Source organism: Eleutherodactylus coqui, chromosome 6, assembly GCF_035609145.1.
Source record: "Eleutherodactylus coqui strain aEleCoq1 chromosome 6, aEleCoq1.hap1, whole genome shotgun sequence".
In the NCBI taxonomy this organism is placed as follows: Eukaryota; Metazoa; Chordata; class Amphibia; order Anura; family Eleutherodactylidae; genus Eleutherodactylus; species Eleutherodactylus coqui.
In genome coordinates, this window is record NC_089842.1 from 35927082 (window position 1) to 35951622 (window position 24541).

A 24541-nucleotide genomic window follows, 5' to 3' on the forward strand; every position below is an offset into this window, starting at 1 on the left:
ATTTAAGAGCAGAAATTTTCCAGTAGGTCATGTGGATTAATTTTCTGAGCAGTACTTAGTCAGGTGATTTAAGGTCCATTTACACAGGACGAATGTCGAGCAAACGATGCCTGACACTCGTCCCTGTGTTTCCTCGCTCCCGTGCTCCTGCACGGGAGCTAGTTGAGCTGTCTTGCTCACAGAGCGGTCAGCAGGGGCAGTGCAGGAGGACACAGTGGTGAGGCTGAAGGAGATTTCTCTCCTCGCTCTCCCCAGCCCCTCTGCATTGAGATAACACAGTGGCGATTCACTACTGAACGCTCTCCCCCACCCCTCTCCATTGAGAGAACACAGCGGCCGTTCACTACTGAACGGCCGCTGTTTAAACTGAATGAGCAGCTCATCGCTGATCTTTTATGCAGCATTAACGATGAGCTCATCAATCATTGTTCAGTTTAAACAGCGGCCATTCAGTAGCGAACAGCCGCTGTGTTATCTCAATGGAGAGGGGCAGAGGAGAGTGAGGAGAGAAATCTCCTGCACTGCCTTGCCCCCCTGCTGGCCGCTCCTAGAGCGAGGAAACGCAGGGACGTATCATTTGCCCAACATTCATCCCATCTAAATGGACCTTTACACTAGACCGTGTATGATCATCTAATTTACTTAACCTACAAGTAATCAAACTCCCCCGCACCCTTCCCCTCTAGCAGACGTGTATGTCAAAAGGCTTGTATTACCAGCCAGCAGAATAATGTGTGAAGTCCTGGGATATAATACAGGCAGCAAAATGAGACCAGTATGTACACAGTGACTCCACCAGCAGAATAGTGAGTGCAGCTCTGGAGTATAATACAGTATGTAACTCAGGATCAGTACAGGATAAGTAATGTATATACACAGTGACTCCACCAGCAGAATAGTGAGTGCAGCTCTGGAGTATAATACAGGATGTAACTCAGGATCAGTACAGGATAAGTAATGTATGTACACAGTGACTCCACCAGCAGAATAGTGAGTACAGCTCTGGAGTATAGTACAGAATAAGTAATGTATATTCACAGTGACTCCACCAGCCGAACAGCGAGTACAGCTCTGGAGTATAATACAGGATGTAACTCGGGATCAGTACAGGATAAGTAATGTATGTACACAGTGACTCCAGCAGCAGAATAGTGAGTGCAGCTCTGGAGTATAGTACAGAATAAGTAATGTATATTCACAGTGACTCCACCAGCCGAACAGCGAGTACAGCTCTGGAGTATAATACAGGATGTAACTCGGGATCAGTACAGGATAAGTAATGTATGTACACAGTGACTCCAGCAGCAGAATAGTGAGTGCAGCTCTGGAGTATAATACAGGATGTAACTCAGGATCAGAACTGGATAAGTAATGTATGTACACAGTGAATCCACCAGCAGAATAGTGAGTGCAGCTCTGGAGTATAATACAGGATGTAACTCGGGATCAGTACAGGATAAGTAATGTATGTACACAGTGACTTCACTAGCAAAATAGTGAGTGCAGCTCTGGAGTATAATACAGGATGTAACTCAGGATCACTACAGGATAAGTAATGTATGTACATAGTGACTTCACTAGCAGAATAGTGAGTGCAGCTCTGAAGTAGAATACAGGATGTAACTAAGGAGCAGCAGTAAAATAAATAATGTTACGTATTTACAAAGTAACCAAAATTATCTGTGACTAGCTATGTCACAGCTGTAAAATGGTGCTCACATGTGGACATATTTTCACACAACACGTGAAATACTCCCCTCTTCCTCCTGTTATGCAATCCTAACTAGTCTTAAGAAATACTTTCTAAATACTTGTTTTATTTTTACCCATTGCCTGCTGAATTGGCCACTTACACCACAAATGATTACAGAAGCAGCTTCTGGATTGCTGCCATATATTTAGGCTCTAGCTTTATTTTATTGCACATGTTGGTGTATCTCTGTCTACGCTCCATAACTCTGTCTGGGATTTCATTGCAGTCTGTGCCGGCATGCAAGATTCAGCTAGAAGCTGCTTGACTGAAAAGCAGTACCAATGCGAATAAAGAGTATTGATATACACACATTTCACTCTGGGGTAATCGTCATCAACTGATGAAGGCAGAAAGGAAGACAAGACGGAAGGAATTTTTTTAGTATTCGGGAACACTCCACAATTTGTATAGGGCTTGTTAACGGAGTTTTCCAGAAGTTAACATTGATGTCCTGTCTTTGGGTTAGGGCCAAGCCCTGTGGCCCCTCCAATTAAAATATGGAAGTCCTTTAAAGTGTTACTGTGCTTTCAAAAAAAGGTTAGGCGGGTCAGAGGGATTTGTCAAAAGTTTTGATCACTGAAGTCTGGGCTGCCGAAACCGCCAGTGATCGCTACAACAAAGTGACTGGAGAGCTTACTAGTTGTAGACGAACCCCTAGAAGCTGTATTGAACCAGTCTTCAACTAGCGAGCAGCAATAGTGCTCAGACAAGCAGTACAGCGGCTTTGTACCAGAGATCGCGGGGGGGTTTCAGCAGTTGGACCCCCAGCGATCAAAACTTTTGACATGTCCCTACGACATAACAAATATTTTTAGAAAGCGCAGTTACATTTTAACCACTTAGGCGCCAGGCCTTTTTTGTTTTTTTTCCCTCTATAAACATCTACAATTGCATGACATTTTCCCTTTGAGAATCGTAAATTGCAAAAATGTAACAGCAGAGGCAACTTCTGCCCAAGTCTGACTTAAGAATGGCAACACGACAAGGAAACTTCATAAACTGATAGTACATCTCTGGATGCAACTTACTGTCGATGATATCGCCCAGGCCCTGAGCTCGCAGCAGTTCTTTCAGACGGGACACTTCATCTTTAAGTTCACGCACCAATTTAGCATTGGGATCTTCGTTAATAATAGCATTACATTTGATCTGTTTAGCTCGATCTGCATATCTGTTGTAAAAAGACATAATTGTCACATATAGAGCTTTATGGGAGTTAAAACAATGCAGTCAACAGTGCAGAGGGTCACAAACTTTAAGACTATGCAGTATAAGTAACACTGAGGGTTTTATCGTTCCTTAATACTGAGGATAGGTCACTAATAGGATTCTCCATGTAAAACAGCCATACCCCTTTTTAAAACACTTCAAAACTGTCTAAAAAGTAATTCTTCACAACAAAAGCGATTACTTTGAGCATCCTTAAGGTCAATTTAGACAGGACGAATGTCAGGCAAATGATGCCCGACACTCGCTCCTGTGTGTCTTCGCTCTCGCGCTGTTGCACGGCAGCTAGTAGCACTGGCTCGCTCACAGAGTGGCCAGCAGAGGGGCGGGAAGGCTGCAGGGGATTTCTCTCCTCGCGCTCCCCTGCCCCTCTCCATTGCCTTAACATACCGGCCGTTCAGTACTGAACGGCTGCTATTTACACTTCGTGATCAGCTCATCGTTTATGCTGCATAAATGGACGATGAGCTGATCGCTTAGTGTAAACAGCAGCTGTTCAGTACTCAACGTCCGCTATGTTAAATCAATGGAGAGGGGCAGGGGAGAGCGAGGAGAGAAATCTCCTGCAGTCTCCTCGCTGTGAGCCAGAGATACTCGCTCCCGTGCAACAGTACGGCAGCTAGCATGTGTGGAGACGAGTGTCAGGCATTCGTCCTGTCTAAATGGGCCTTTAATCAACATGTATTAGCACAGGAGCGAGCATCACTGGGATGAGCTGTTGGGCATCGTTTGCTCATCCCATGTAAAAGGACCATTAGTTTCAGGAGATCTGTCAGCATGAATGGATTGATGGCTTAGTTTTTAGCCCTCATCTCGCTCTCTGAGTAGCTCTCTGGTCTGGAACATTTTTTTTTGGAGGGGAGGGTTGTCCGAGTCCTATTTGTTTGGACTCCATATATCCATTAATCTAAAGCCTTAACTTGAGTAACTCGCATGCTGTGCTAAAAAATGCAGTCGTTCTGCACTTCCGCTGATGTCACGCGGAATATAGGGGCTGCGATATCCCGTAGACATAAAACATTGCCCATGTTTACAGGACATCACCACTGACATCCGGTCACATTCAGCCACACGGACCACGGATACACCTGCATACATAACAACGTTACTGACTCTTGTCAGCAACACAGTTGTTGGCAACGTTAGTGTCAGTTGTCCATTATCAGTAACGTTACTGACACTTATTGGCAATGTTACCGACACTTGTGGGCAACGTTATAGTTGTTGTAATGACCATTAATCAATAACATTACTAACACTTGTTGGCAATATTTCACTGTCTTCCATTACTTCCCTCACCTTAATGTGCTCAGAGTTTCATCATAATTTATGTCTGCTGGACTCAGAGCTGCAACCATAGCCGTCCGAGAGTTTCCACCTGTAAGAGAATATAAGGATTAGTGTTTCATGCTGCAGTCGACACATGCAGCGCTCGCATTGAGCACTTTTTTCAGAAGGGTTAGCCACTAATTTTGTACCCTGTTGCAAAAGTTCTGTATTTGGATGATGATCACCCACATATAAAAGGTTGCATCTAAAGCTAAGGAAGGGAGATGCATTTAAAGCTATAATAAGTTTCTTATTCTTGCAGCCATCATGACACCATATGTTATATATGTTCACGTATTTGAGAAAACAATTACAGATGAGCGAGCATACTCGCTAAGGCAAACTACTCGAGCGAGAAGTGCCTTATGAGAGTGCCTGCCTGCTTGTCTCAAAAGATTTGGGTGTTGGCGGGGGGCAGCGGGGAGGAACGGGGGGAGATCTCACACTCTCCCCCCCCCCCCCCCCGCTCGCTCCCGCAACTCACCGCTCTCCCCCACCGGCACCCGAATCTTTTGAGATGAGCGGGCAGGTACTCGCATAAGGCACTACCTGCTCGAGTAGTTTGCCTTAGCGAGTATGCTCGCTCATCTCTAATCACGATCGATGAGAAAGTTAAGAGCTTTAATTAACGGGGATGGTGGGGGGGTAAAAATTACGCAGAAGGGAAAACTGTAGGCAACAAAGAAAGTTTCTTCCTTCAGAGCAGTTTCATAAACATCCCTCAAATTTTTTTCCCCTTTATGGTAAAAACTAAGAAAAGAAAAAAAAGCCCTACAAAATGGATTTCCACTTGAATTTTATATAAGAAACCCTAATTAACAAGACCATTTCAAAAAATGTGACCCGTCTGCTTGCTCCGGCATGTTGACTTAAAACAACCCCATCGTGAACAGATTACTATTGCTTCCGGAGCAGCACTTCATACCTAAATTCTCCCGCAGCAGCCAGGTCAGCACTGAATCTCTGTAGGGAATGAAGTCGGACTTTTTCTTCTTTTTACTCTACAAAATACAAAGATATTAAAGTAAGGCCTTGAGGGCAAGGAAACGCTTTACACAATGACTTCTAGTTAAAGGCCCATTTACATGTAACGATCATCGCTCAAAATTTGGTAAAATGAACCAATTTCAGCAATAATTGATCAGTGTGAACGCAAAAACAAAAGACAAAAAAAAACAAACAAAAAAAAACCAAAATCGCTCACTTGTTATTGGTTCGCTGGCTTCTCATCCTGTATATATGCTCCTTTCTCAGCGCTTCCCATAGGAGGTGAAGCGCTGAGCGAGAAGCGGACGAGACGCTGGCGGCAAGTCTTTTTGTGTAAACACTCTGCACGACCCTGGCGGTGACGTCAGGGCTCATGCAATCGTTTAAAAGACTGTCAGCCCGTGTAGAAGGGCTATAAGTATGTAAGTGAGTGATTATCACACTGATACTATATACACAATAGTCTTCCTTTACATGGCGATTTTGGTACAAGGTAGTTAATTTTGGGGTAAAAAAAAAAAATCTGCAGTATGAGTATCCTGTACACCACCAGACACACTACGCATACAGAGGAGCTGCACATACCTTGCTGGGACAGTTATCCTGACATGACAGCATGGAGGAGAGCGCAAACAAAAGAGGTCAGATCCAATTAGTTCTTATAAGTCATTGTGTGAAACTTAAGAGGTTTATGCAGATGTAAACTATTGGTGGCCTGTCCACAGGATAGGGCGTCAAAAACAGCCTGGCAGGAGTTCATCACCTTGGACCCTATCGGATCAGCTGTTCTCTGGGTAGCCACACCTGTGCACCGAGTAGAATGCAGACAGTGACATTCTCACTGCAGTGGCCCTGCTTGGAATGGCAGACAAAATTACCACTGTAATGAATGGCAACTTGGCTGCAATATGAAGGCAAGCAACTGCAGAGAAAACGAAGCAGTCTGCTACCTGCAGAATTTAGCTTGTGCACCGGCCTGATCAACAACTGATCAGCGGGGTCCATGCTGACGAACCCCCACCGATCTATTGATGACCTATCCTGAGGACAGGCCATCAATAGTTTAGAAATTGAAAACCCCTCTAATGTTGATCTCTGAGAGATACTTTACACAAACAGAGATCGACACTCATTTAATGGGCCCTTTACACGAGCCGATATGGGGGGACGAAATATCGTACGTATGATCATTTGTTCCCTTTTTCCTACTCCCTGTGTTTTTTCTTTTGTGGGGTAGGGTGTGCTTGTATACCATAATCCCTCAGTTAAGCCAAGAGTAGTCCTGGACACGCACTTTAAAATGGTTGCTCCATTCTGAGTGATAACAGTCTGATCAGTGGGGGGCTCCCTGCTGAGACCCCCACTGATCCTGAGAATAGGGGACCCATGACCCCCTCTTCTGTCACTGCAGGGATGCTTCTCCAACCTACAGTGATGTCTGATTGAGTGAAGCGATTGCCACATACGCATAGCTACAGCTCCATTCATTTCAATGGCACTGACGGAAATAGCAGAGCGATTGTACTTGGCCATCTCCAGCAGTTCCATTGCAAATGAATGAAGCAGCACCGTGCATGTGCAGTTATTGCTCCCATTCAATCTCCTCCATGTGAGGGGTGCAGCAGGCCTAGAGTGAGAAGGATAAGGGTGCATGGGACCCCACTGATCAGACTTATCACCTATCCTGTAGACTCATTCTCAGTGGTTGTAGACAAATCATGGATCCAGGGAGACAACCGCCTGTAGCCTGCTGACCTCCTGCAGATGTATTATGGAAGGTTTCCCTGATGCTGGGCCCTCCTCTAGTGTTAGAGCTCTCCGGCCTTTAACAGGAGCATCTCTACACGAATATAGGCCGATGGATGATAAAAATACTTTCCTGGATTAGTAATAGTTGGTGTTGTCTGTGCTTGTCTGCATACCAGATCCAATTCTCCTTGAGTAACTCAAGGTTTTCAGTACCCAAAAGAGGAATGGGAGACGGATGTGGTTTGCGATAAGAAGCTGCCTGTGCCTTGAATCAATTTAATATGAAGTGTTAATCTGAACCCTAAAGTCATGAGATGGGTGTGTAACTTGTTCTTTACATGTGTAAATCCCAGAAGAAATCAGAACTTTGTAAGAGTCACACAGTCCTCAGCTGACGGCTGCAGAAGTTTATGATGTGGGCAATAGGCATCACTCCCTTATTACTACTGCATCACCTCCCATTATTCATCAGCTACCAGCAAGCCCAATTCCACCAAACCCCACAATATATATATACCCCTATATATGAACTATGGGAACACTTACCACCTCTGCAAGAGCCGAGATGACTTTCCCCAGAGTGGTCAGAGATTTGTTGATATTAGCACCTTCCTGCAAACATAAAACATTCCAAAATTATCTAGTAGCATATCTCAAGGCCCTGGATGCCTCACATATACGGTTCATTTTCATGGTAGGCTTGTCATTGGGGATTTCTTAAACAAAAAGAGAAAGGAAAAAAATAAAATCACAAAATTAAGGTTTTCCTGGCAAGACCCACTGTACATGTGGGGGTTCACCAAGGTGGGAGCAGAGGCCACTATTCCCACCTGTGTAGTGGCCGGTGTTGGTAACTGCAGGTGTAACTCATGTTCACTAGTAAAATGGATTTTTAGTAAATCTGTGCGGGTGTCCCGCACGCGTGATCTGCGCCCATAGGGATGCATTGGACAGCCGCATGTAAGAAAACACCTGCGGATGTCCTTTTTCCCTGCTGCACTAATCGCACGTGCGGGAAATCACCCGCAGCATGCTCCACTTTCTGCGGGTTTCCGCATGGACGGCTCCCGCAGGCTTCCATTGAAGCCTATGGAAGCTGTCCGTATCCGCGGCACACCCGCAGCTGAATTTCTGCTCTGCCGCGGGAGAGCAGGAGTTCCTGCAGGAGCGTCATGCAGGACTTCGTGCAGCAGATCCGGAGGCAAGTATGGGGTCTTTGCGGGGGCGCCGTGACAGACTCCGCTGCGGTATTCCACTTGCAGAGCCCATCATGGACTTGTGCATAAGGCCTTAAGAACAACTACTCCCTTCTAGAATCTTGTTAACTTAGGGCATGCCAACATCACATGTAGGAGATCAGCGGAAGCGGCATTACAACGACTACAAACAGGAGATTCTCCAAGACCAATGTTATATAGGAAGAGTGCTGTCCTGTATACTCGATGCATCAAATATAAGTGTGAGATCCTAGGAGCAACTCTGGGTTAAAATCTGCAATAAAGGCAGAATGTCACACTCGCCATCCGCACGTAACTGGGTTGGAGGTGGTTTACCTGAACTTGACAAGTGCTAAATGAGCACACCCATAGAACCCTACTGTACTCCTAACACGTGCATCACTTCTGCACCCGGCAGGCAAGGTGGGCATCAGTGCACAGCAAACACGCCAGAATCTTATTGTACAGCTGCGTTACTTCACATGAGCAGCACAGTACATTAAACATAGTAATACAGGATGTAAGGCTCAAAAAAATACATCAACCCATCCAATTCAGCCTAATATCCTACACTGTTGATCCAGAGGAAGACAAAAAAAAAAAAGAGACAGATCAGGTGGAAGCCAATTTTCCTCATTTTACAAGAAAAAAAAATTTCTTCCCGACTCCAATCTGGCAATCTGAATAATCTCTGGATCACCGACCCTTCTGAAGTAATTAGTGACTATAACCTGTAATAACGTAACACTCATGAAAAGGCGTCCAAGCCCCTCTTGTACGCTTTTAGTGAGTTCACTATCACGACATCCTCAGGCAGAGTTCCATAGTCTCACTGCTCTTCCAGTAAAGAACCCCCTTCTATGTTGGTGATGGAACCTTCCTTCTGCCTGCTGAGAGGCCAGTTTAACTAGGATGACCTTTTATAGGTCCCCTAATTAAACTATAGACCATAAGTACAGTCAGGAGGATGAGCTGTGATCTCCTCTATTATAGCCGTGTGATTATCATCAGTAACTGTGATAGGATTGCCTGTGCCCCCTCTAGGCAGTTTCTGTAGTAGGGATCATATAACAGTATTCAACAAACTGAGAAATTGACAAGTTTCAGACAGCATAACCCCAAGTAAATCTGAGCTGGTGTGAACTAATATAACATGACCATCTGAGAGGCCAGGAGGTTCAGATAGAAAGAACCAAGGTAACGCTAGCTTGTATATATTGGGGGGATTGCTGCATACTGAATGACTAAAAATCACTTGAGTAGCTCTATATTTAATTAAGTCAAAAATGTGGTACCAGGACTGGTTTATTTTGCGGATAATGAACGCTCTGGGCCCATGGGATTGTGGGATGAGCATGTTATAAAGCATCAATACTCACTTTTAGTCGGGTTCCCTTTGCTCCTGTGGAATCGGCCCTTTCGCTCCCAGCCAGATCAACGAGGCTTATTTTACTGACCTAGAGAATAGCAAGATAATTGGCACCATTACATAGACGACGGGCATCACCAAATGTGCAGCTACACCTCAACTATCCCATCAATGCAGAGGGACTTTCTGAGGTTGATATTACAATGATCTGTTGTCATCACCTTCTCTGTGGAGAGATTAGTCTCTATGTCGAGCCTTCTCTGGGTGAAGACAATGGTGAAGACTGCATGGGAGCGACTGCTGGTCTCATTCATGTTTGTTGCGGCTACAGTTCTGATAAAGACAGTAATGATTAGTTAGTTATTGTGTGATGCTGTATATTGAATCAATCAGCCATATACATCAAAATATAGCACATGTGAGTTTTTCATTCTGTTCCACCAATGTACAAAAAAAAAAAAAAAAAATCACACCACCCACAATAATAGGATCTCTAGGGATCAACACGATCCGCCTTCTATCCATTTTGCTGCAGGAAGCAGACAGCTCCGTACATTGTGCAATGGCCTGGGTTGGTACTACAGGTTGAGTCCCACTCACTTCAATAGGACCCAGTCGGCAGCACCAACCTGGACAGCAGCGCAATGTACAGAGCTGTCTGCTTCCGGCAACAAATGAGCTAGAAGTTAGACAACACCTTTAAATTGCCACATGCGGCAGCAGTGGCTTAGAGATTAGCCTCTTAAAGGGATTGTCTAACTTAATTTTTTTTTTTTTGCAGCTGGCCATGCAATAAAGCAACAAAAGATGTCATACTAATCTCTCTTCTTCCCTGAGAAACAGCGAAACAGCCCACGCAGTGTTTGACAGTGTGAGGGCTCTTTCACACGAGCGTATATCGGCCACCGTTTTCACGGCAGGCCGATATACGCTACAATGTGAGGTGTAAAAACTTGTGAGCGGGCGCACAAATCTAACGTTTGAGCGCCCATTCAGACAGCATGGGCCCCATCGCATATACGGCAAGGCCGCCATGCCTTAGCCCCCCCTATCCACCCCCTTGCCGTCTCCTCTCCTCTCTCCTCCCCTTCGATGGATTGCAATGGGAGTGAGCGGGAGGGGGCAGGGCTAAGCACCGCCCCATTCCGCCTCCTCCCATTGCTAACTGTGGACTAGCGGCGGGAGCTTAGCTCCACACCCATCTCGCCCCTCACCATTGCAATCAGCTGATGGGGAGGAGAAGGAGGGAGTTTAGCGGTCATGCTGCTAAACTCCCTCCCACCACCCTTCTCCAGCAGCTGTCATTGGCTTCCATAGGAGCCTATGCAGCGGCCGACGTATTCTGGTTCAAAAGATAGTTCCAGGACTATCTTTTGGGCCCGATGTAAAAACGCACGGCGCTACATTGGCCGGCCGGACATTTTTACGTCGCCGGAATACGGCCATGTGATCTGATGCATTGGAATCCACTGCATCGGGTAACAGCGTATAATGGCTGATCGTAAAAACGTCGGGTCGATATACGCTCGTGTTAAAGAGCCCTAAGTTAGGCGACAAAGGCTACAGCGTCAGCTTTCCAAACTCCTGCCATCATGGTGCCCAGGATCACTGTTACCCAGTGGGTGGTAAAGAGAGGGAAGCATGGCTTGCTTTTATTTCACCACACAACCATGCATAACCAAGTGTTAGAAAATTTAAAAATCCCCTTGAACCAAGATCAATCTCTGCATGGAGTTTGTATGTTCTCCTACTATTGCAGCTACCCAATGAAACAAATTAAAAGGTCACCACACTAAGGCTGTTATTACATGAGCATCGTTAATGGTCAGGTATTGGGGCTTCACCTGCCCCCGTAGGTTCATCAGCCCAGCAATTATGAGTGCTAGCAATGGCCACTAGTGCAATAGCCTAACAGCACCTACCTGGCCTTATTTCCTGCATCCATCAGGTCAGCAATATCGGTGTATGAGGTGACGGCCAACTTAGACAAATCTTCCACATAGGGCCCGAGTAGTGGGTGCTCCCTCACCCGCAGGTTTCCTTTGTTTTTAGGGTTCAGCAGGTCACGGACTCGCTCACAGTAAATTTCCATATAACTAACCTATGAAGAACATAAAAAGAGATGAACATAGAGAAATACACGTTCTTATAGGATTCTTATGCCGAAATCAGAAGCTACAGGAGTTCTACTATGCATAATAATCTATGTCGCTCGGTGGCATCAGAAATGTGTTTTTCTCTATTCTCCAATCCAAAATTTTAAAAGAAATGAGTGTTAAAAGGCTGAATCCAACTTCATAATTATACAAAATTGCAGTCTAGCGATACTCGCAGATCCAGCTTGTGTAATTTTCTGAGTTTTTATCAACTTCTGGTTTCCTCCCACTCATTTACGTCACTGTTGTTTAGGTGTATTGCATCTACAAACAGGGCAGTCCGGCGGCTCTAGTCTCAGCTTTTAACAAGTAGCGCGGGTTTTGGAGCAGACTGCATGCTTTTCCGTTGCGGCCGGCGCTTCCACAGAGACCAGCGCGGCAGCAAATAGGGGGAAAAAAATTAGACATGCTGCGGCCGGTGAATCCGCGCCGCAGCACCGGCTTCTGTCAGCTTTGCTGTGACAGATTGGCCGTCCCGTGTGGACAATATTTTTGGCAAATCTCGTCCACATGGCTGGCCAATCCCGTCCTGTGTCAACCCAGCCTTTGGTCACTCACACAATTGCGCTTGTAAAATGCGCTGTGTTTACTGTGTTTTCAGCTGCGCTGACATGCGTTTTGACAGAGTTTGACTGCGTTTTCAGCACAGTTATAAACGCAGCCAAGCAAGCGGATAACGCCAGAACTGAGCCAACCCACAAGAAACACCCCTGAAACAGTCTGATGAGCCGAGAACTAAGTCGGGTGCTGCCGGTGGCCTTTCCGGACAACATGCTGCTGGCCAGAGTTGTGGCTGATTCCAGTATGCTGCCCTGTTCGATGCCGGAGGAAGAGCCCAGAAGGAAGAAGCAGAGGTTCTGGGTTCATCCTCTGGTGTCAGGGAGGATGTATAGGCCACTTCATTAGCCTCCGCTGCGACTTGATTCAGCACCTGGAGAGGAGTACCCCAACAGGTGATGCATCGTGATTTAAAATGCTGAAGCCCCTGGAAATAGACAGCGCTTGAAAAAGGCAGCACTAAAAATGCTGCATTTCAGCGCATGTCCGAGAAGCCCCATTGAAATCACAGGCAACGTTTGAAGCGTTTAGCGCTGCATTTAAAACGTAGCGTTCAATGCTGGAAAAGAATTGCATATGTGAGTGTCCTAAATCTACAAAAGTCATTGTGGAGGATTTGTAATGGCAGAAAAATGCATGTTTTTGGCACTAAATCATCTGCTAAGATGAACACACTGCGGGTTTTAACCTCTTAAGGACCAGGGTGTTTTGGTTCTAAAAGGACCAGACACATTTTAGGGATTTTACCCAGGTGGTGCATCTAAACTGGAAAGGAGGAGTCAGAAGTGGTTAAAAAACGCTTCGCTTCTGGGTCCTAAGTTGTGTCCGACAGGCAAGGACCCGACTTGTTCCTGCTTGATTGCAGGAGCAGAGGCTTTATTCCTGCGCAGTATTTCTACTATCGGTCGTTATTAGAGATAAGCGAGCATACTCGCTAAGGGCAATTACTCGAGCGAGCATTGTCCTTAGCGAGTACCTGCCCGCTCTGAAGAAAAGATTCGGGTGCCGGCGGGGAGCAGAGGGGAACGGAGGGGAGATCTCCCTCCTGCTCCCCCCCTGCTCACTCCCGCAACTCACCACTCACCCGCACCAGCACTGTATGGAAACTAAATGCCCTCTACTGATACAAGCATGCAGCAGCAGTCACTGCGCTCTTCTTACAAAGCCTGGGGGGCTCCGCAGATTTAAACCTCCTCATTATAGAACAAAAAATAAAAAAATAAAAACCTCTTTATTTGTTCTCATCTAAGTGGGCAGAAGCCGTTTGGCTTATAAGCGCACATTAGTAATGTACGCATTAAACTTTTAGAAGGAAGCAATGAATAATTCACTAGAAGCTGAGATCTTCAATTGCTGCATATAATCAGCGGTGGGAAGCCCTGGATCTGGGAGAATCAGGAGCCAAGATGGTCTATCTGTGCATCTGAAACACAAAGCGCGCCGCGGCAGAGAAGACTCACTACTTATATTGCATATACGTAATAACGTCTATTATAATCTTCACAACCATCTCCTAGAACGCTTCAGTCTCAGCCCTTTGTTACAATGTACCTGTTGCATGAAGTCAATTTGTATCGATTTCAGCATTTGCTACAATGAAGACTTTGGCGGGTACAGTGGACTAAGGCTGCCTGCACACGAACGGGTATCCCACAGCGGAATCGGATCCTGTGCCCGGCCGGCGACCCTGCGTACCCGTTATTTTTTTCTGTACTGCGGACAGTGAGCCATCAGATATGCACAATGCAGATTTTCCCACAGCGTCGCCATGCAATGACGCAGGTCCCGCAACCTTTACGCAATGTTAATTGCAGAAGGGTCGCGGGTAAGACAGCTTCCATTGACTTCAATGGAAGCAGTCTGTGTTGAATCTGGGGAAAAATGGAGCATGCTGCAATTTGTTTCTCCGCTCGTGTGCAGGAAGAATCACTTTTGCATAGCATGCTATGGATGGTATTTGCTGCAGAGCCCATGGGGGGATGCTGCCCCAGATTTAGCAATGCACTTCCATTCGTGTGCAGCCGGCCTAAGAGGTGTTGCAAACAACAGAAATCTGTTCCTTCGGTTATAACGGATTTAGTGGTAGAACGGGGTACAAGAGGCTGAGGCTCTGGTGCAACCTGTTGGCGAGCAGCAACTAAAAAGATTAGAGACATTGGAATAGATTTCCCTAAAGAACGAGGCGTTATTTTCAAGCAGCAGGTAACATGTTTCGAGGTGCAAGGACCTCTTCATCACACAGCTGGATACATACTAGTGGTCATAGTACATAAAAAGTGAAATCATAGGGAGGGGGCTAAAAAAGATAAAGAAGAGGTGCAAAGTAAAGTAAGAAGAAAAAAAAAATGGAAAAACATAAGGAATAATGCATCTCCTTTTTTCTCCCCATTGAACCCACCAATATGGCCACTCAGCATCCTGAACAGGCGCAGTTTCACCCACTACCATCTTGCAAGGTGACGCGTTCTCAACTATTTAAGCCACGTCTCCTCTCCTCTTTCTACTCTCGACCTCCAATGTGTCTTCTCTATCATTGTTACAGCCCAACAGGTTGTGTATGAGCCTCAGTCTCTCTTATTCTACCCTACCACTATTTGCGATGCTATTCTGACCTTTGGGCAATCAGTGTACCTTCTATTGCGATACAAAACATACAAGTTCTAGCCCTAAGGGCTCATTCGCACAGGTGTATGCGTATTCAATCACTGAAATATGCTGTGTATTTCCTGCCTGTATTTCCTGCCATGAGGAATCCTGCGCGGATTCCGCCGGCGACCCTGCGTACCTGTCTGTGCCGCCTTTCTTCTGTACTGCAGATGTGTGCGAATGTGCCGGCCATCGTGCCGATGAACATGGGCAGTACAGAGCTCCTCCCATGGTGTCCACAGTATCAACTGCAGATGGCCTGCGGGTCGGACAGCTTCCATTGCCTGCAATGGAAGCCGTCCGTGTGGGAACTGCCCTAAAATGGAGAATGCTACGATTTTTCATCCGCAATTGGTTTCCGCTCGTGTGCATGAAGAATAGTTTTTCCACAGCATGCTATGTAGGGTTATTGCTGCGGAGCCCCGAAGCGGACGCCTACTCCAGACTCCGCAGTAAAAATCCGCCCATGTGCAGAAGGCCATAGGGGTGCTTCTTCCACGGCCTAATAACTGGTTGAGGCTTTCTCATACGTTTTTCTGTGTTGCTACTGATTAACTCGCTAGAATCCTAATTTAGTCAAGTATTTTAGAAAGAATATCATCTGCCAAGCAGTAGGGGGCCGCTACAGGCTTTATTTACCAGATACGTGCAGAACCGCTCTAGGAATGGGGAGCACGATCTGAGATCTTTATGTGCAGGTTTAGCTTTAACACTAGTAAAAAGAAGACGACAGCTTCACAAGTCTCTGAAGAGGTAACAGTCATGGATTAAAATAGGGAAACAATTCCTACAAATGATGTATAATTTTTGGTGCCGACGGAGCAAGCGGGAATGTAAGGATGAAGGCCGTAGAGACTGGCAGAAGTCCTAGCGGTTAGACCTCCACCAAAGTTATGCCCTATGTTGTAGATAGGGAACACCACTATACCTCGGAAAATCCTTTAAGGGTCTTATCCGGTGGATAGGTGCTGAATGTTATTCATGGGATAAGTGTATGACTGTCTGGGGCTCCACCACTGGGACCATCACTAGAACAAGACTCCCATTCCTCTGGATTTGAATGAAATAGTGATCACTCATGTGCTCAGCTGCTCATTCAGTGTTTATGGGGCTGACAAACAGCTCCGCACTGTATTTGGCTGTCGCCGTCAGCCCCATAGACATTGAATGGAGCGGTAAGGTGTATGCGGTAGGACACAACTCCTTTCTGCGGTCATGCAGTAAGGAGGGCACTGAGGTTGTTAGGACCCCTGTTCTAGTGACCAGTGGGGGTCCCAGTGATCACATGTTTATCACCTATTCTGTGGATAAAGGTTTCTCCTTGGATGAGAGAAGTGCCAAAAAGACGGAGCACCCCAAAAGGGTTACCTGCAAAGAGAGCCCGAAACGCGTTATATTCACTGCCTATTAATAAGAGAGAAGTCAAGTTTATGCTTTGACGCTGTAATTTGTTCCTTGCTATGAAACTTCTGCCCCATTGCCCGTTCTACGATTTCTTCGGAAGATTCATTAATGACACAATAATAAGGAGTCATGGTAAGGCACGAGAGACACTTGGATCCAACCACAACGGCAAATGACCTTGACTGTGAAGTAATAGCATATTTGTAAACATATCCATAAGGTCAGTGAATCATTCGGCAGGCAGTTGACTATGTGGATGAAAGGGACTGCATTAACTAATAGTCAGACGTTCCCCACGACTCTGCATTATTAGTCATCACCACGGCTGACGTAGATGAGGGAACTGACCTCGTTATGGAAACCTGTAATTATCCGGACCCCATGCCACCAACGGTTTCCACAATCGCAACAAGAAAAAATAAAAATCTGCTTATCCCAAAGAGGCAGCTCTGTAACCTGCCGGCGCTCTTATACTGCGAGCCCCGGCGCTTTGTGTGGCGGCATGTAATCTTATATAATCACATAAACTGCTCCCGGCAGAACAAAAATGCAGTCTGGGATCACAGAGAGCAGGGATGAGCGTCATGTCTACCTTGTAGGGTTGTCGGGAAATTGTATTAAACGACGGCTCACTATCCGGAGCAGGAAAAGAACAAAAAAAACACGGTCATTCTGGATAATTAAATGGAAATATATTAGGGACAAACCCGTCCCAATCTCATCCAATCAGGTGGCAGCTCTCAGGCCATAATTTACATTACAACACTGAAAGCCAGAATCTGACTGGTTGTCATTAGGAATAGCAGAGTTATCATAGTATTGATTGTGGAACCCTGTTTGTCAATGACAGAGTATCTTTAATGATGCTAGAGAAAATCCGGCATGATATGAATAGCGATGCGGCGACAGATGTGATGTCATGCGACTACTCACCTCTACGGAGAATGAGACTTCATCGTTGTTGTTACAATTGATTTTTTCAAATAGTTCCTCGCATAGCTGGGGAAGAACAAAGGAGGGGATTAAGTGGGGTGTTGTGGTGACAAAGTTAACAGCTGATGGTTTAACTCCCATGTTAGCAATTTCTAATAACCAATATAGACTGATGTGCCAAAAGTCATAGGACAGCAGTAAGTAGATTGATTAAGAAGTGGCTTGGGAATGCCCACACCTGTATAAGTTGTGAGGTGTTATCTTGTGAGTGATGCTGCACATTGGCCAGCGTGCCCATGGCAAAGCGACATGAAATATTGAAATGAGGCATAATAGTGGGTGCGAGACGGATGGGACATGGAAGCAGAAGACGCACTGGAGCACCTCTGATAATCCCTTTACACCGGACACAGCGCTGCAGCTGGACTTGTGAGGGTGATAAGTGGACCCTTGAAGGCTGGCAACATGTGCGATGGTCTGATGAGTCACGGTACCAAATTGTTTTGGGCCGATGGCAGGATTTGGGGCAGACCCCATGAAGCTATGGATACGAGCTGTCAACAAGGCACTGTGCAGGCTGGTGGTGGCTCCAAACTGGTGTCACAGATTGCCTAAACAGGTCCTTTATTGGTGCCTGCTACATTTCACTACTTGGTAACCATTTACAGCCTTTCATGGACATCATGCATCCCATAGTGATGGGATATTCTAGCAGGGTAATACACATTTCCATCAGGTCCAGTTGTCCAGAATTGGTGTGAGAAGCATTCCTATGACTGGTGCGCATGTTCACCCGACATGAGCCCAATCAAGCAATTAAGAGATGTGGTGATGAAGTCCCGTCACACCGGGGATCCTGCACCCACAAATACGACGGAGCTGCGGGGGGCTATCCTGAAGGCATCCGGTCGTCTTCTGTTCACTTGTGGAATCAATATATGTGGAGTTGCTGCACTTTTCCAAGGCTAAAGGGGGTCCTACACGATATTAGCTCCTGTTCCATAACTTTTGGCACATCAGTGTATTAAGCTGCGACATTCAACAAATACCTAATTAACGGGGGCAGACTGCTTGCACCTATACTTTAAGTTAGACTGGGCTGTCCAGTCCCTGTTTCTGGAGGAGAGGTGGCCGTGTATGTGTGGACACTCGCTACTATAATGAATAGGCAATACAAAAACTGCCAAGCATTTTCACCTTATCTGTGATGAAAAGTGACAGCACACGTATGACTATCTCTGCTGGTAACGGATCTTGTTATTTGGATTGGTGTGGATGCCCAGTGCTGATAGACAAGTCATCCAAACACTTGCTCAGCTGACAGCCATTTCTCCAAAGTGTTCTGCACACATGAATGCTTCATTCTGCCAAGCGTTCATGTGTTTTCAATGGGCAGAGGAAGGTAAGTCACTGTCAGACAGTGTCAACAGCAGTTTATCTCCAGGGGGTACAAAAGGATCAAGAACTGAAACTGAACACACCCAATCATCCTTTGCCCCCCCAACTTCTTACACCTGCTACAACTAACTAGGTGGTTCTGCCAACTTTTCCATAATGTCTATTATGGCTTTAAAGGGGTGTACCAGAACGGACTTACTGTTATACATAAGATAGGCGATACAAGTTCTGATCTGTGGGGGTCTCACTGCTGAGACCCCCTCCGATTCTGAAAAAGGGGATCCCATGTGCCCCTCAGAACCCCACTGTGGACTCACTACAATCTCTTGCAGTGACGAGGAGGTTGAATGGAGCAGAGTTCAATGGAACTGTTAGAGATAGCGGAGCGCTTGTACTCGGCCATTTCCATCAGCCCCATTGAAATTAATGGAGTCGCACTGCGAATGTGCAACTGTCTCTCCATTTAACGTCGTCCTCAAAGCAGGGGGTACAGCGATCCTGCAGTGATGAGAAGAGGGGAACACTGGACCCCTGTTGTTGGGATCAAAGGTGGTGTCAGCAGTGAGACTCCCACTAATCAGACATTAATCACCTGGATGGGTGATAAAAGTCAATTGTGGTACGACCCCTTTAAGCCATAAAATCCCTTTACAAGTGTGTCGGCATACCTCCAAATACATTATATAGATGCAAAGGATGGCATATGGTTGTATAATTGCTCATACAGCTCTTCTAGCATGGTCATGAATTGGAACCCATTAAGAGCAATATTAGCATTGAGTTGGTATTTTCTCCCCTCTTTTAGGCTTTCCACCAACTTCTATAAATATGAATAATTTAAAAGCAACCTATAAATTTTGCTCAAGCTTTTGAGTTCATGGCAGATTTAGGGATACTTCTATCGCTTAAGACGGATACTGGTGAGAATGTCTAGAGACCAAGAGAAAACAATGAATGTACCTGAGGGATGATGCCCGCCTGCGTCTCCTCCTGTTTACCCATCATAGTATAGGACTTGCCAGCACCTGTCTGCCCATAGGCAAATATACACACGTTGTAACCCTCGAAGGCATGTTCCAGCATCTCCTTTCCGATGTCATTGTACACGCGGCTCTGGGATGCAAAGCAGGGGTCATCCGGCTGTATAAAGAGAGGAAGTGAAGTTAGTGTGCGTCTTTAGACATGGGTGACCAAACTTTTGTGTAAGAATCTTAGCTCATTTGGTAAAAATTACAAACCAGGTAATCACAGGCTGAAATTGAGCTTTAAATCAGAAAATGCTATATAAGTGCAGCCGGTCGCTGGCGCTGGGTGATGTTGATACTAAAATGTTAGAAAATGCATGTGGAAAGCTTACAAATTGTTCCTGGTTTTTGTCATGGGTGTGTTTTGTGCAAGTGTCTCTTATTACCTCATTTTTGGGTCACGTGGGTAATAAGAGATTTTTAAATGTCACTTTTTCTTGCATGTTAAGTGCTTTAAAACACCAACAGGTTGTCTAGAAAACATCTGCTGTAATTACAGCATGGACGCTGCTGTTAGAGGGGTTTGTAGAGGAATGACACACTGAAGCTGCTCAATGTCACACTATACAGAGGAGGGTCCTATACAAGTTGTAGGAAGATGGAAGAGAGATATCAAAGGAATACAAAGATAGCTTGGTAGCATAGCGTAGGAGCTGTAGTGAACTAGCATTGCATGAATTACTCGCTCTTTTGACTTAAAGACTTGATGGGGCGATAAAGGACCCTGAGTGGCTGCTTCTGTTCAGACCCTTATTCAGACTGATGCTCCATATCCAAAGTTCCCAGAAAAAAATGGTCTTTCCAAAGTAATTTAGTAACTTTCTGTATGCAATGTTCAAGTTTTTGTAACTTGGCTTCCAATAAGAATTTAAACCCAAACTTGGTGCCACTGCCCCGTCAGTGGTGCCTTCTCTCGTTTCCCTCACATCTCAGGGAATTCTTTTATATAGGGAGGGGTTACAGTGCCTCTTATTATCCAATGTGAGAAGCAAGAGACAGAACTTGGGGTAATAAGAGACATTTTTCTTCGTTACAAAATAGCCTTTATGAAATGGAACAGGTTATTAATGTGCAGCCCTTCTACAACAGTGACTGAAGTCAACATGGGATCTGCGCATCTCATCATTGAGCCACAGAAAAACTGGGGTCGCCTTATTACCCCAAATCCTCTCGTTACCCCGCTCTCCTCTAGATAATGGGTAGAGCAGGAATCTGTGGCAATGATATGACTGCCCTTCCTTAGGATACAAGACCTTTTACTGCAAAGGCTGAACTACAAGCGTGTGGCCACTTACCGAGGTGTGGGACCAGTAGGAGTAGTCAAAGCTGAAACTTTTAGCCGGTTCCTTGGGATTCTTTGGATTGAGAATACCTAGAAGATGAGAAGATTGTGAGTTATTATAGAACCATGGAGAAAAGAGAACATGACAATAATATGCAGTCACCCTCCGCCTGAAAACCCAAATTAATTTACGCTCATAAGTAAGAGGTGTTTATAACCTTAGGTGAATCCAAAAGCCATGGAAACAGACACCCATGGATCACAGACCATAGCGACATTACCACCCAGGGTAGAGAACATTGACAACCATGGACAACCGTGGACACAGAATCCCAGCAACACCACCGTCCAATAGTCCAGAACATAACGACAAGCATGCACCCAAAACCATGGTGCCACCAAAATTCAGAACCATGTCAATATCAGCACCCAGGGATGGGGACTTAGAACCATGGCAACACAGTGACTCAATGACCCAGAACCAACCGAAAATGAAATTCGGGACCCAGAAATACTGTAAAACGGACACTTAGAACCTCAGAGTCACAGGGTTCCAGAACCATGGCAGCACCCACACCAATTACATAGCGCCTACACAAATTCACTACTCTTTGGCCGATGCATGTATACGCCAACTGATGGAAAGTTTTCACTGAAGAGAATCAAAACTTTTTTCCAACACTCTCCATCTAAACTCCTTATTTTACTTCAATCTCCAACAACAATATGACAATGTTTATTAAAGGGGTTGTCCAGTTATAAATTACAGATTTCTTATTCTTAGCATAGGCCTATCATTAGCAGTTTCAGTGGAGTCCACTGCCCAGAGTCCCAGCTGATCAAACTATTCACCGGGTTAGTGCACTAATTCACTGAGCTATTTCGGAAGAAAGCAGACAGCTCCATTTCCACTACAGTGGCCAGTCTAGGTATTACACGGCATTCACTTCAATGGGAACGTTGCATGTAATGCCAAGCCTGGCCACTGTGGTGAGAACGGAGCTGGTTGTTTCCTGCAGAAATCGGGTTAGAAAATGAGCACACTGACCCAGCAAACACCTGATCAGCAGAGATCCCAGGTAGCAGATCTACAGTCTGGTCTGGTAAACTGGTGATTAGGTGGGACACACTCTCTAGGCTTCTATTGATGGCCAGTCCTGCAGATAGGTCATTAATAGTTTACAATTGGACGACCCCTATTGCAGATGAACGCCTATAGTCTGTGCCACAGCAGAATGATAGAACAAAGATAGGTAAGACGGGGTCTATCAGGAAGTGACAGACGGCGGCGGGGATCAGGCCACTACGTGGTATGTGCTAAGCTTCCTAGCAGATGTAGTGTCCTTGCGATTCCCTGGAAATCTCAGCTCTACCAGAAATAGCCGTACTTGCCAAACTGTAAGGACTATTTCAGACTCTGCCCTTTCGGGAAGAAAGATCATCAAACGGAGGCATCGGGGATAAAAGAAGAAATGCTTAGAGCATAATGTCTATAGGCAAAGGGGGTAATAAAAGCTGATACTATTTCATCATAATTCCTCATATCTGTGGAGATGGACACACATTATAAAACTATATAGATTGTTTACTGGTATCCAGAACCTCTTCCCATATAAACCATAGGGGAGAACAGGGACCCAAAGCCAGAGTCTCCTCAAAGGCCTTCTATAGCCAAGCCCTCATGTACATGGGCAGAAGCGGTTTTCGGACTGAATGCACAGCTCATTCACAGACTGAAAAGCGCCATTCCTCTGAATTTTGGCCATTCTTTGCTTTTGCGCACGTAAATACGCAGAAGTGCCTATTGATTTGATGCACAGGCTAGGAGGTGGGGGAATTTGAGAAAAAAAAATAATTAATGCATTAGGCCAATTGATTCCATTTTCCTGGAGCAGAAAAACGTAAAAGCACAAATGTGATCGAAGCCTGAGCCTTTTACATTATGGTCACACATCACTTCTTAGTAGGCACTGCGCAAAAGGATGAGATCCGTTGGATACGCCCACAGACAATGCTGAACGTAGCTGGTCAACAATGGCGGCTCTGCACCAATAAATTAATCTAGACTGCAAAAACATTATATACAGAGTCGAATCACATTACTATGACCGTCAGAGTAACCGTGTGCTGCATGGACCGTAGCCAAGATGGGCTGGGAGTAAATAATAAGGTGCCAGTAGGTGGTCTCTGGTATCTGGGCCCATGCTGACTGCATCCTACAGTCGTTGGAGGGTGTGGAGGGGGGGGGGGTGCATAGAGTGAACATGATGACCAAGGTGGTCTCACAAAGACTCAATTGGGTTCACGTTTGAAGAATTAGGGGAAGTACTTTGAATTCTTAGTCATGCTCTTCCAACCAGTGTCAGGGATTTCAAGCCATGACACATGCTGTATTGTCTTGCTGAAAGATCCCATCTGACCCGGGGAAAGACAATCAGCATGTATGGCTGTCCGTGATCTGCAAGGATGGAATCATAAGCACATCAGTTCAGATGCCTTCCACATGGATGATCGGGCCCAGAGAATGCCGCAAAAAAAACCTCCCCAGGCCAGAACGTTGCCGCCACCGGCTTGTGTTCTTCGTAGAGTGGTTGGAGAGTGGTTGGAGAGTGGTTGGAGAGTGGTTGGAGAGTGGTTGGAGAGTGGTTGGAGAGTGGTTGGAGAGTGGTTGGAGAGTGGTTGGAGAGTGGTTGGAGAGTGGTTGGAGAGTGGTTGGAGAGTGGTTGGAGAGTGGTTGGAGAGTGGTTGGAGAGTGGTTGGAGAGTGGTTGGAGAGTGGTTGGAGAGTGGTTGGAGAGTGGTTGGAGAGTGGTTGGAGAGTGGTTGGAGAGTGGTTGGAGAGTGGTTGGAGAGTGGTTGGAGAGTGGTTGGAGAGTGGTTGGAGAGTGGTTGCTCTCGGATGTTTCTCGCGTGACTCGCCAACGTCCATCCATTCAATGAAACCAAAACGTGACTCATAAGAGATGGCAACCCTTTGCCAATCAGCAGTAGTCCAATTCTGATACTGCTGTGCAAATGAAAGCCTTTTCTTCCGATGCACCTCTGTTAGTATAGCTGCAGTGACCATCCACCTGCTCCGGAGCCCCAAACATAGTAGGGTTCCCTGAACTGTTTTAGACACGTCTGGTGGCCCCCTGGTTCATGTTCTTGGCTCCACTGCAGCCGATGTTCACCTCTCACATCAATGGCACGTGGTGCTCCGCAGTTTCCACAATCGGTTATTCCCAATGGTGCCATTTGTCAACTCGCGTTGCACTTTCACCACAGCAGCACTCAATCAGTTCACAAACTGCGCTGTTTGATAAATACCGCCACCCTCGTCCCAAAAGCCAATAATCATCCCTTTTTGCACCTCTGATTAATCGCTCCTTTTACCCGACAACAAGTGACATGTAAGCAGACGGCCTATCCCACGCCTTATATACCCACGAGGAGAAAACCACACGTCACTAGCTACATGGGCTACACGCTGCCAACGTCGAAAGTAGGAGGTGGTCATCATAATGTGG

General features: G+C 45.8%; 1 protein-coding gene across 8 annotated transcripts in view; it reads right to left on the reverse strand.

The window, feature by feature from the left end:
* The window catches only part of KIF1B (kinesin family member 1B), a 177897-nt gene that overhangs the window by 97055 nt on the left and 56301 nt on the right, over positions 1 to 24541 (reverse strand). For 4 of the 8 annotated variants that reach the window (XM_066606578.1, XM_066606574.1, XM_066606577.1 and 1 more), the window contains exons 3-13: positions 21047 to 21123; positions 19687 to 19866; positions 17329 to 17394; positions 11554 to 11732; positions 9853 to 9964; positions 9642 to 9719; positions 7592 to 7657; positions 5882 to 5899; positions 5235 to 5310; positions 4280 to 4358; positions 2782 to 2924 (exon numbers count right to left, since the gene is read on the reverse strand). In XM_066606578.1, the coding sequence (XP_066462675.1) occupies positions 2782 to 2924; positions 4280 to 4358; positions 5235 to 5310; positions 5882 to 5899; positions 7592 to 7657; positions 9642 to 9719; positions 9853 to 9964; positions 11554 to 11732; positions 17329 to 17394; positions 19687 to 19866; positions 21047 to 21123 (1074 nt within the window). The remainder of the gene's footprint in view (positions 1 to 2781; positions 2925 to 4279; positions 4359 to 5234; positions 5311 to 5881; positions 5900 to 7591; positions 7658 to 9641; positions 9720 to 9852; positions 9965 to 11553; positions 11733 to 17328; positions 17395 to 19686; positions 19867 to 21046; positions 21124 to 24541) is intronic. The other 4 variants (XM_066606579.1, XM_066606575.1, XM_066606573.1 and 1 more) reach the window with 1 other exon arrangement.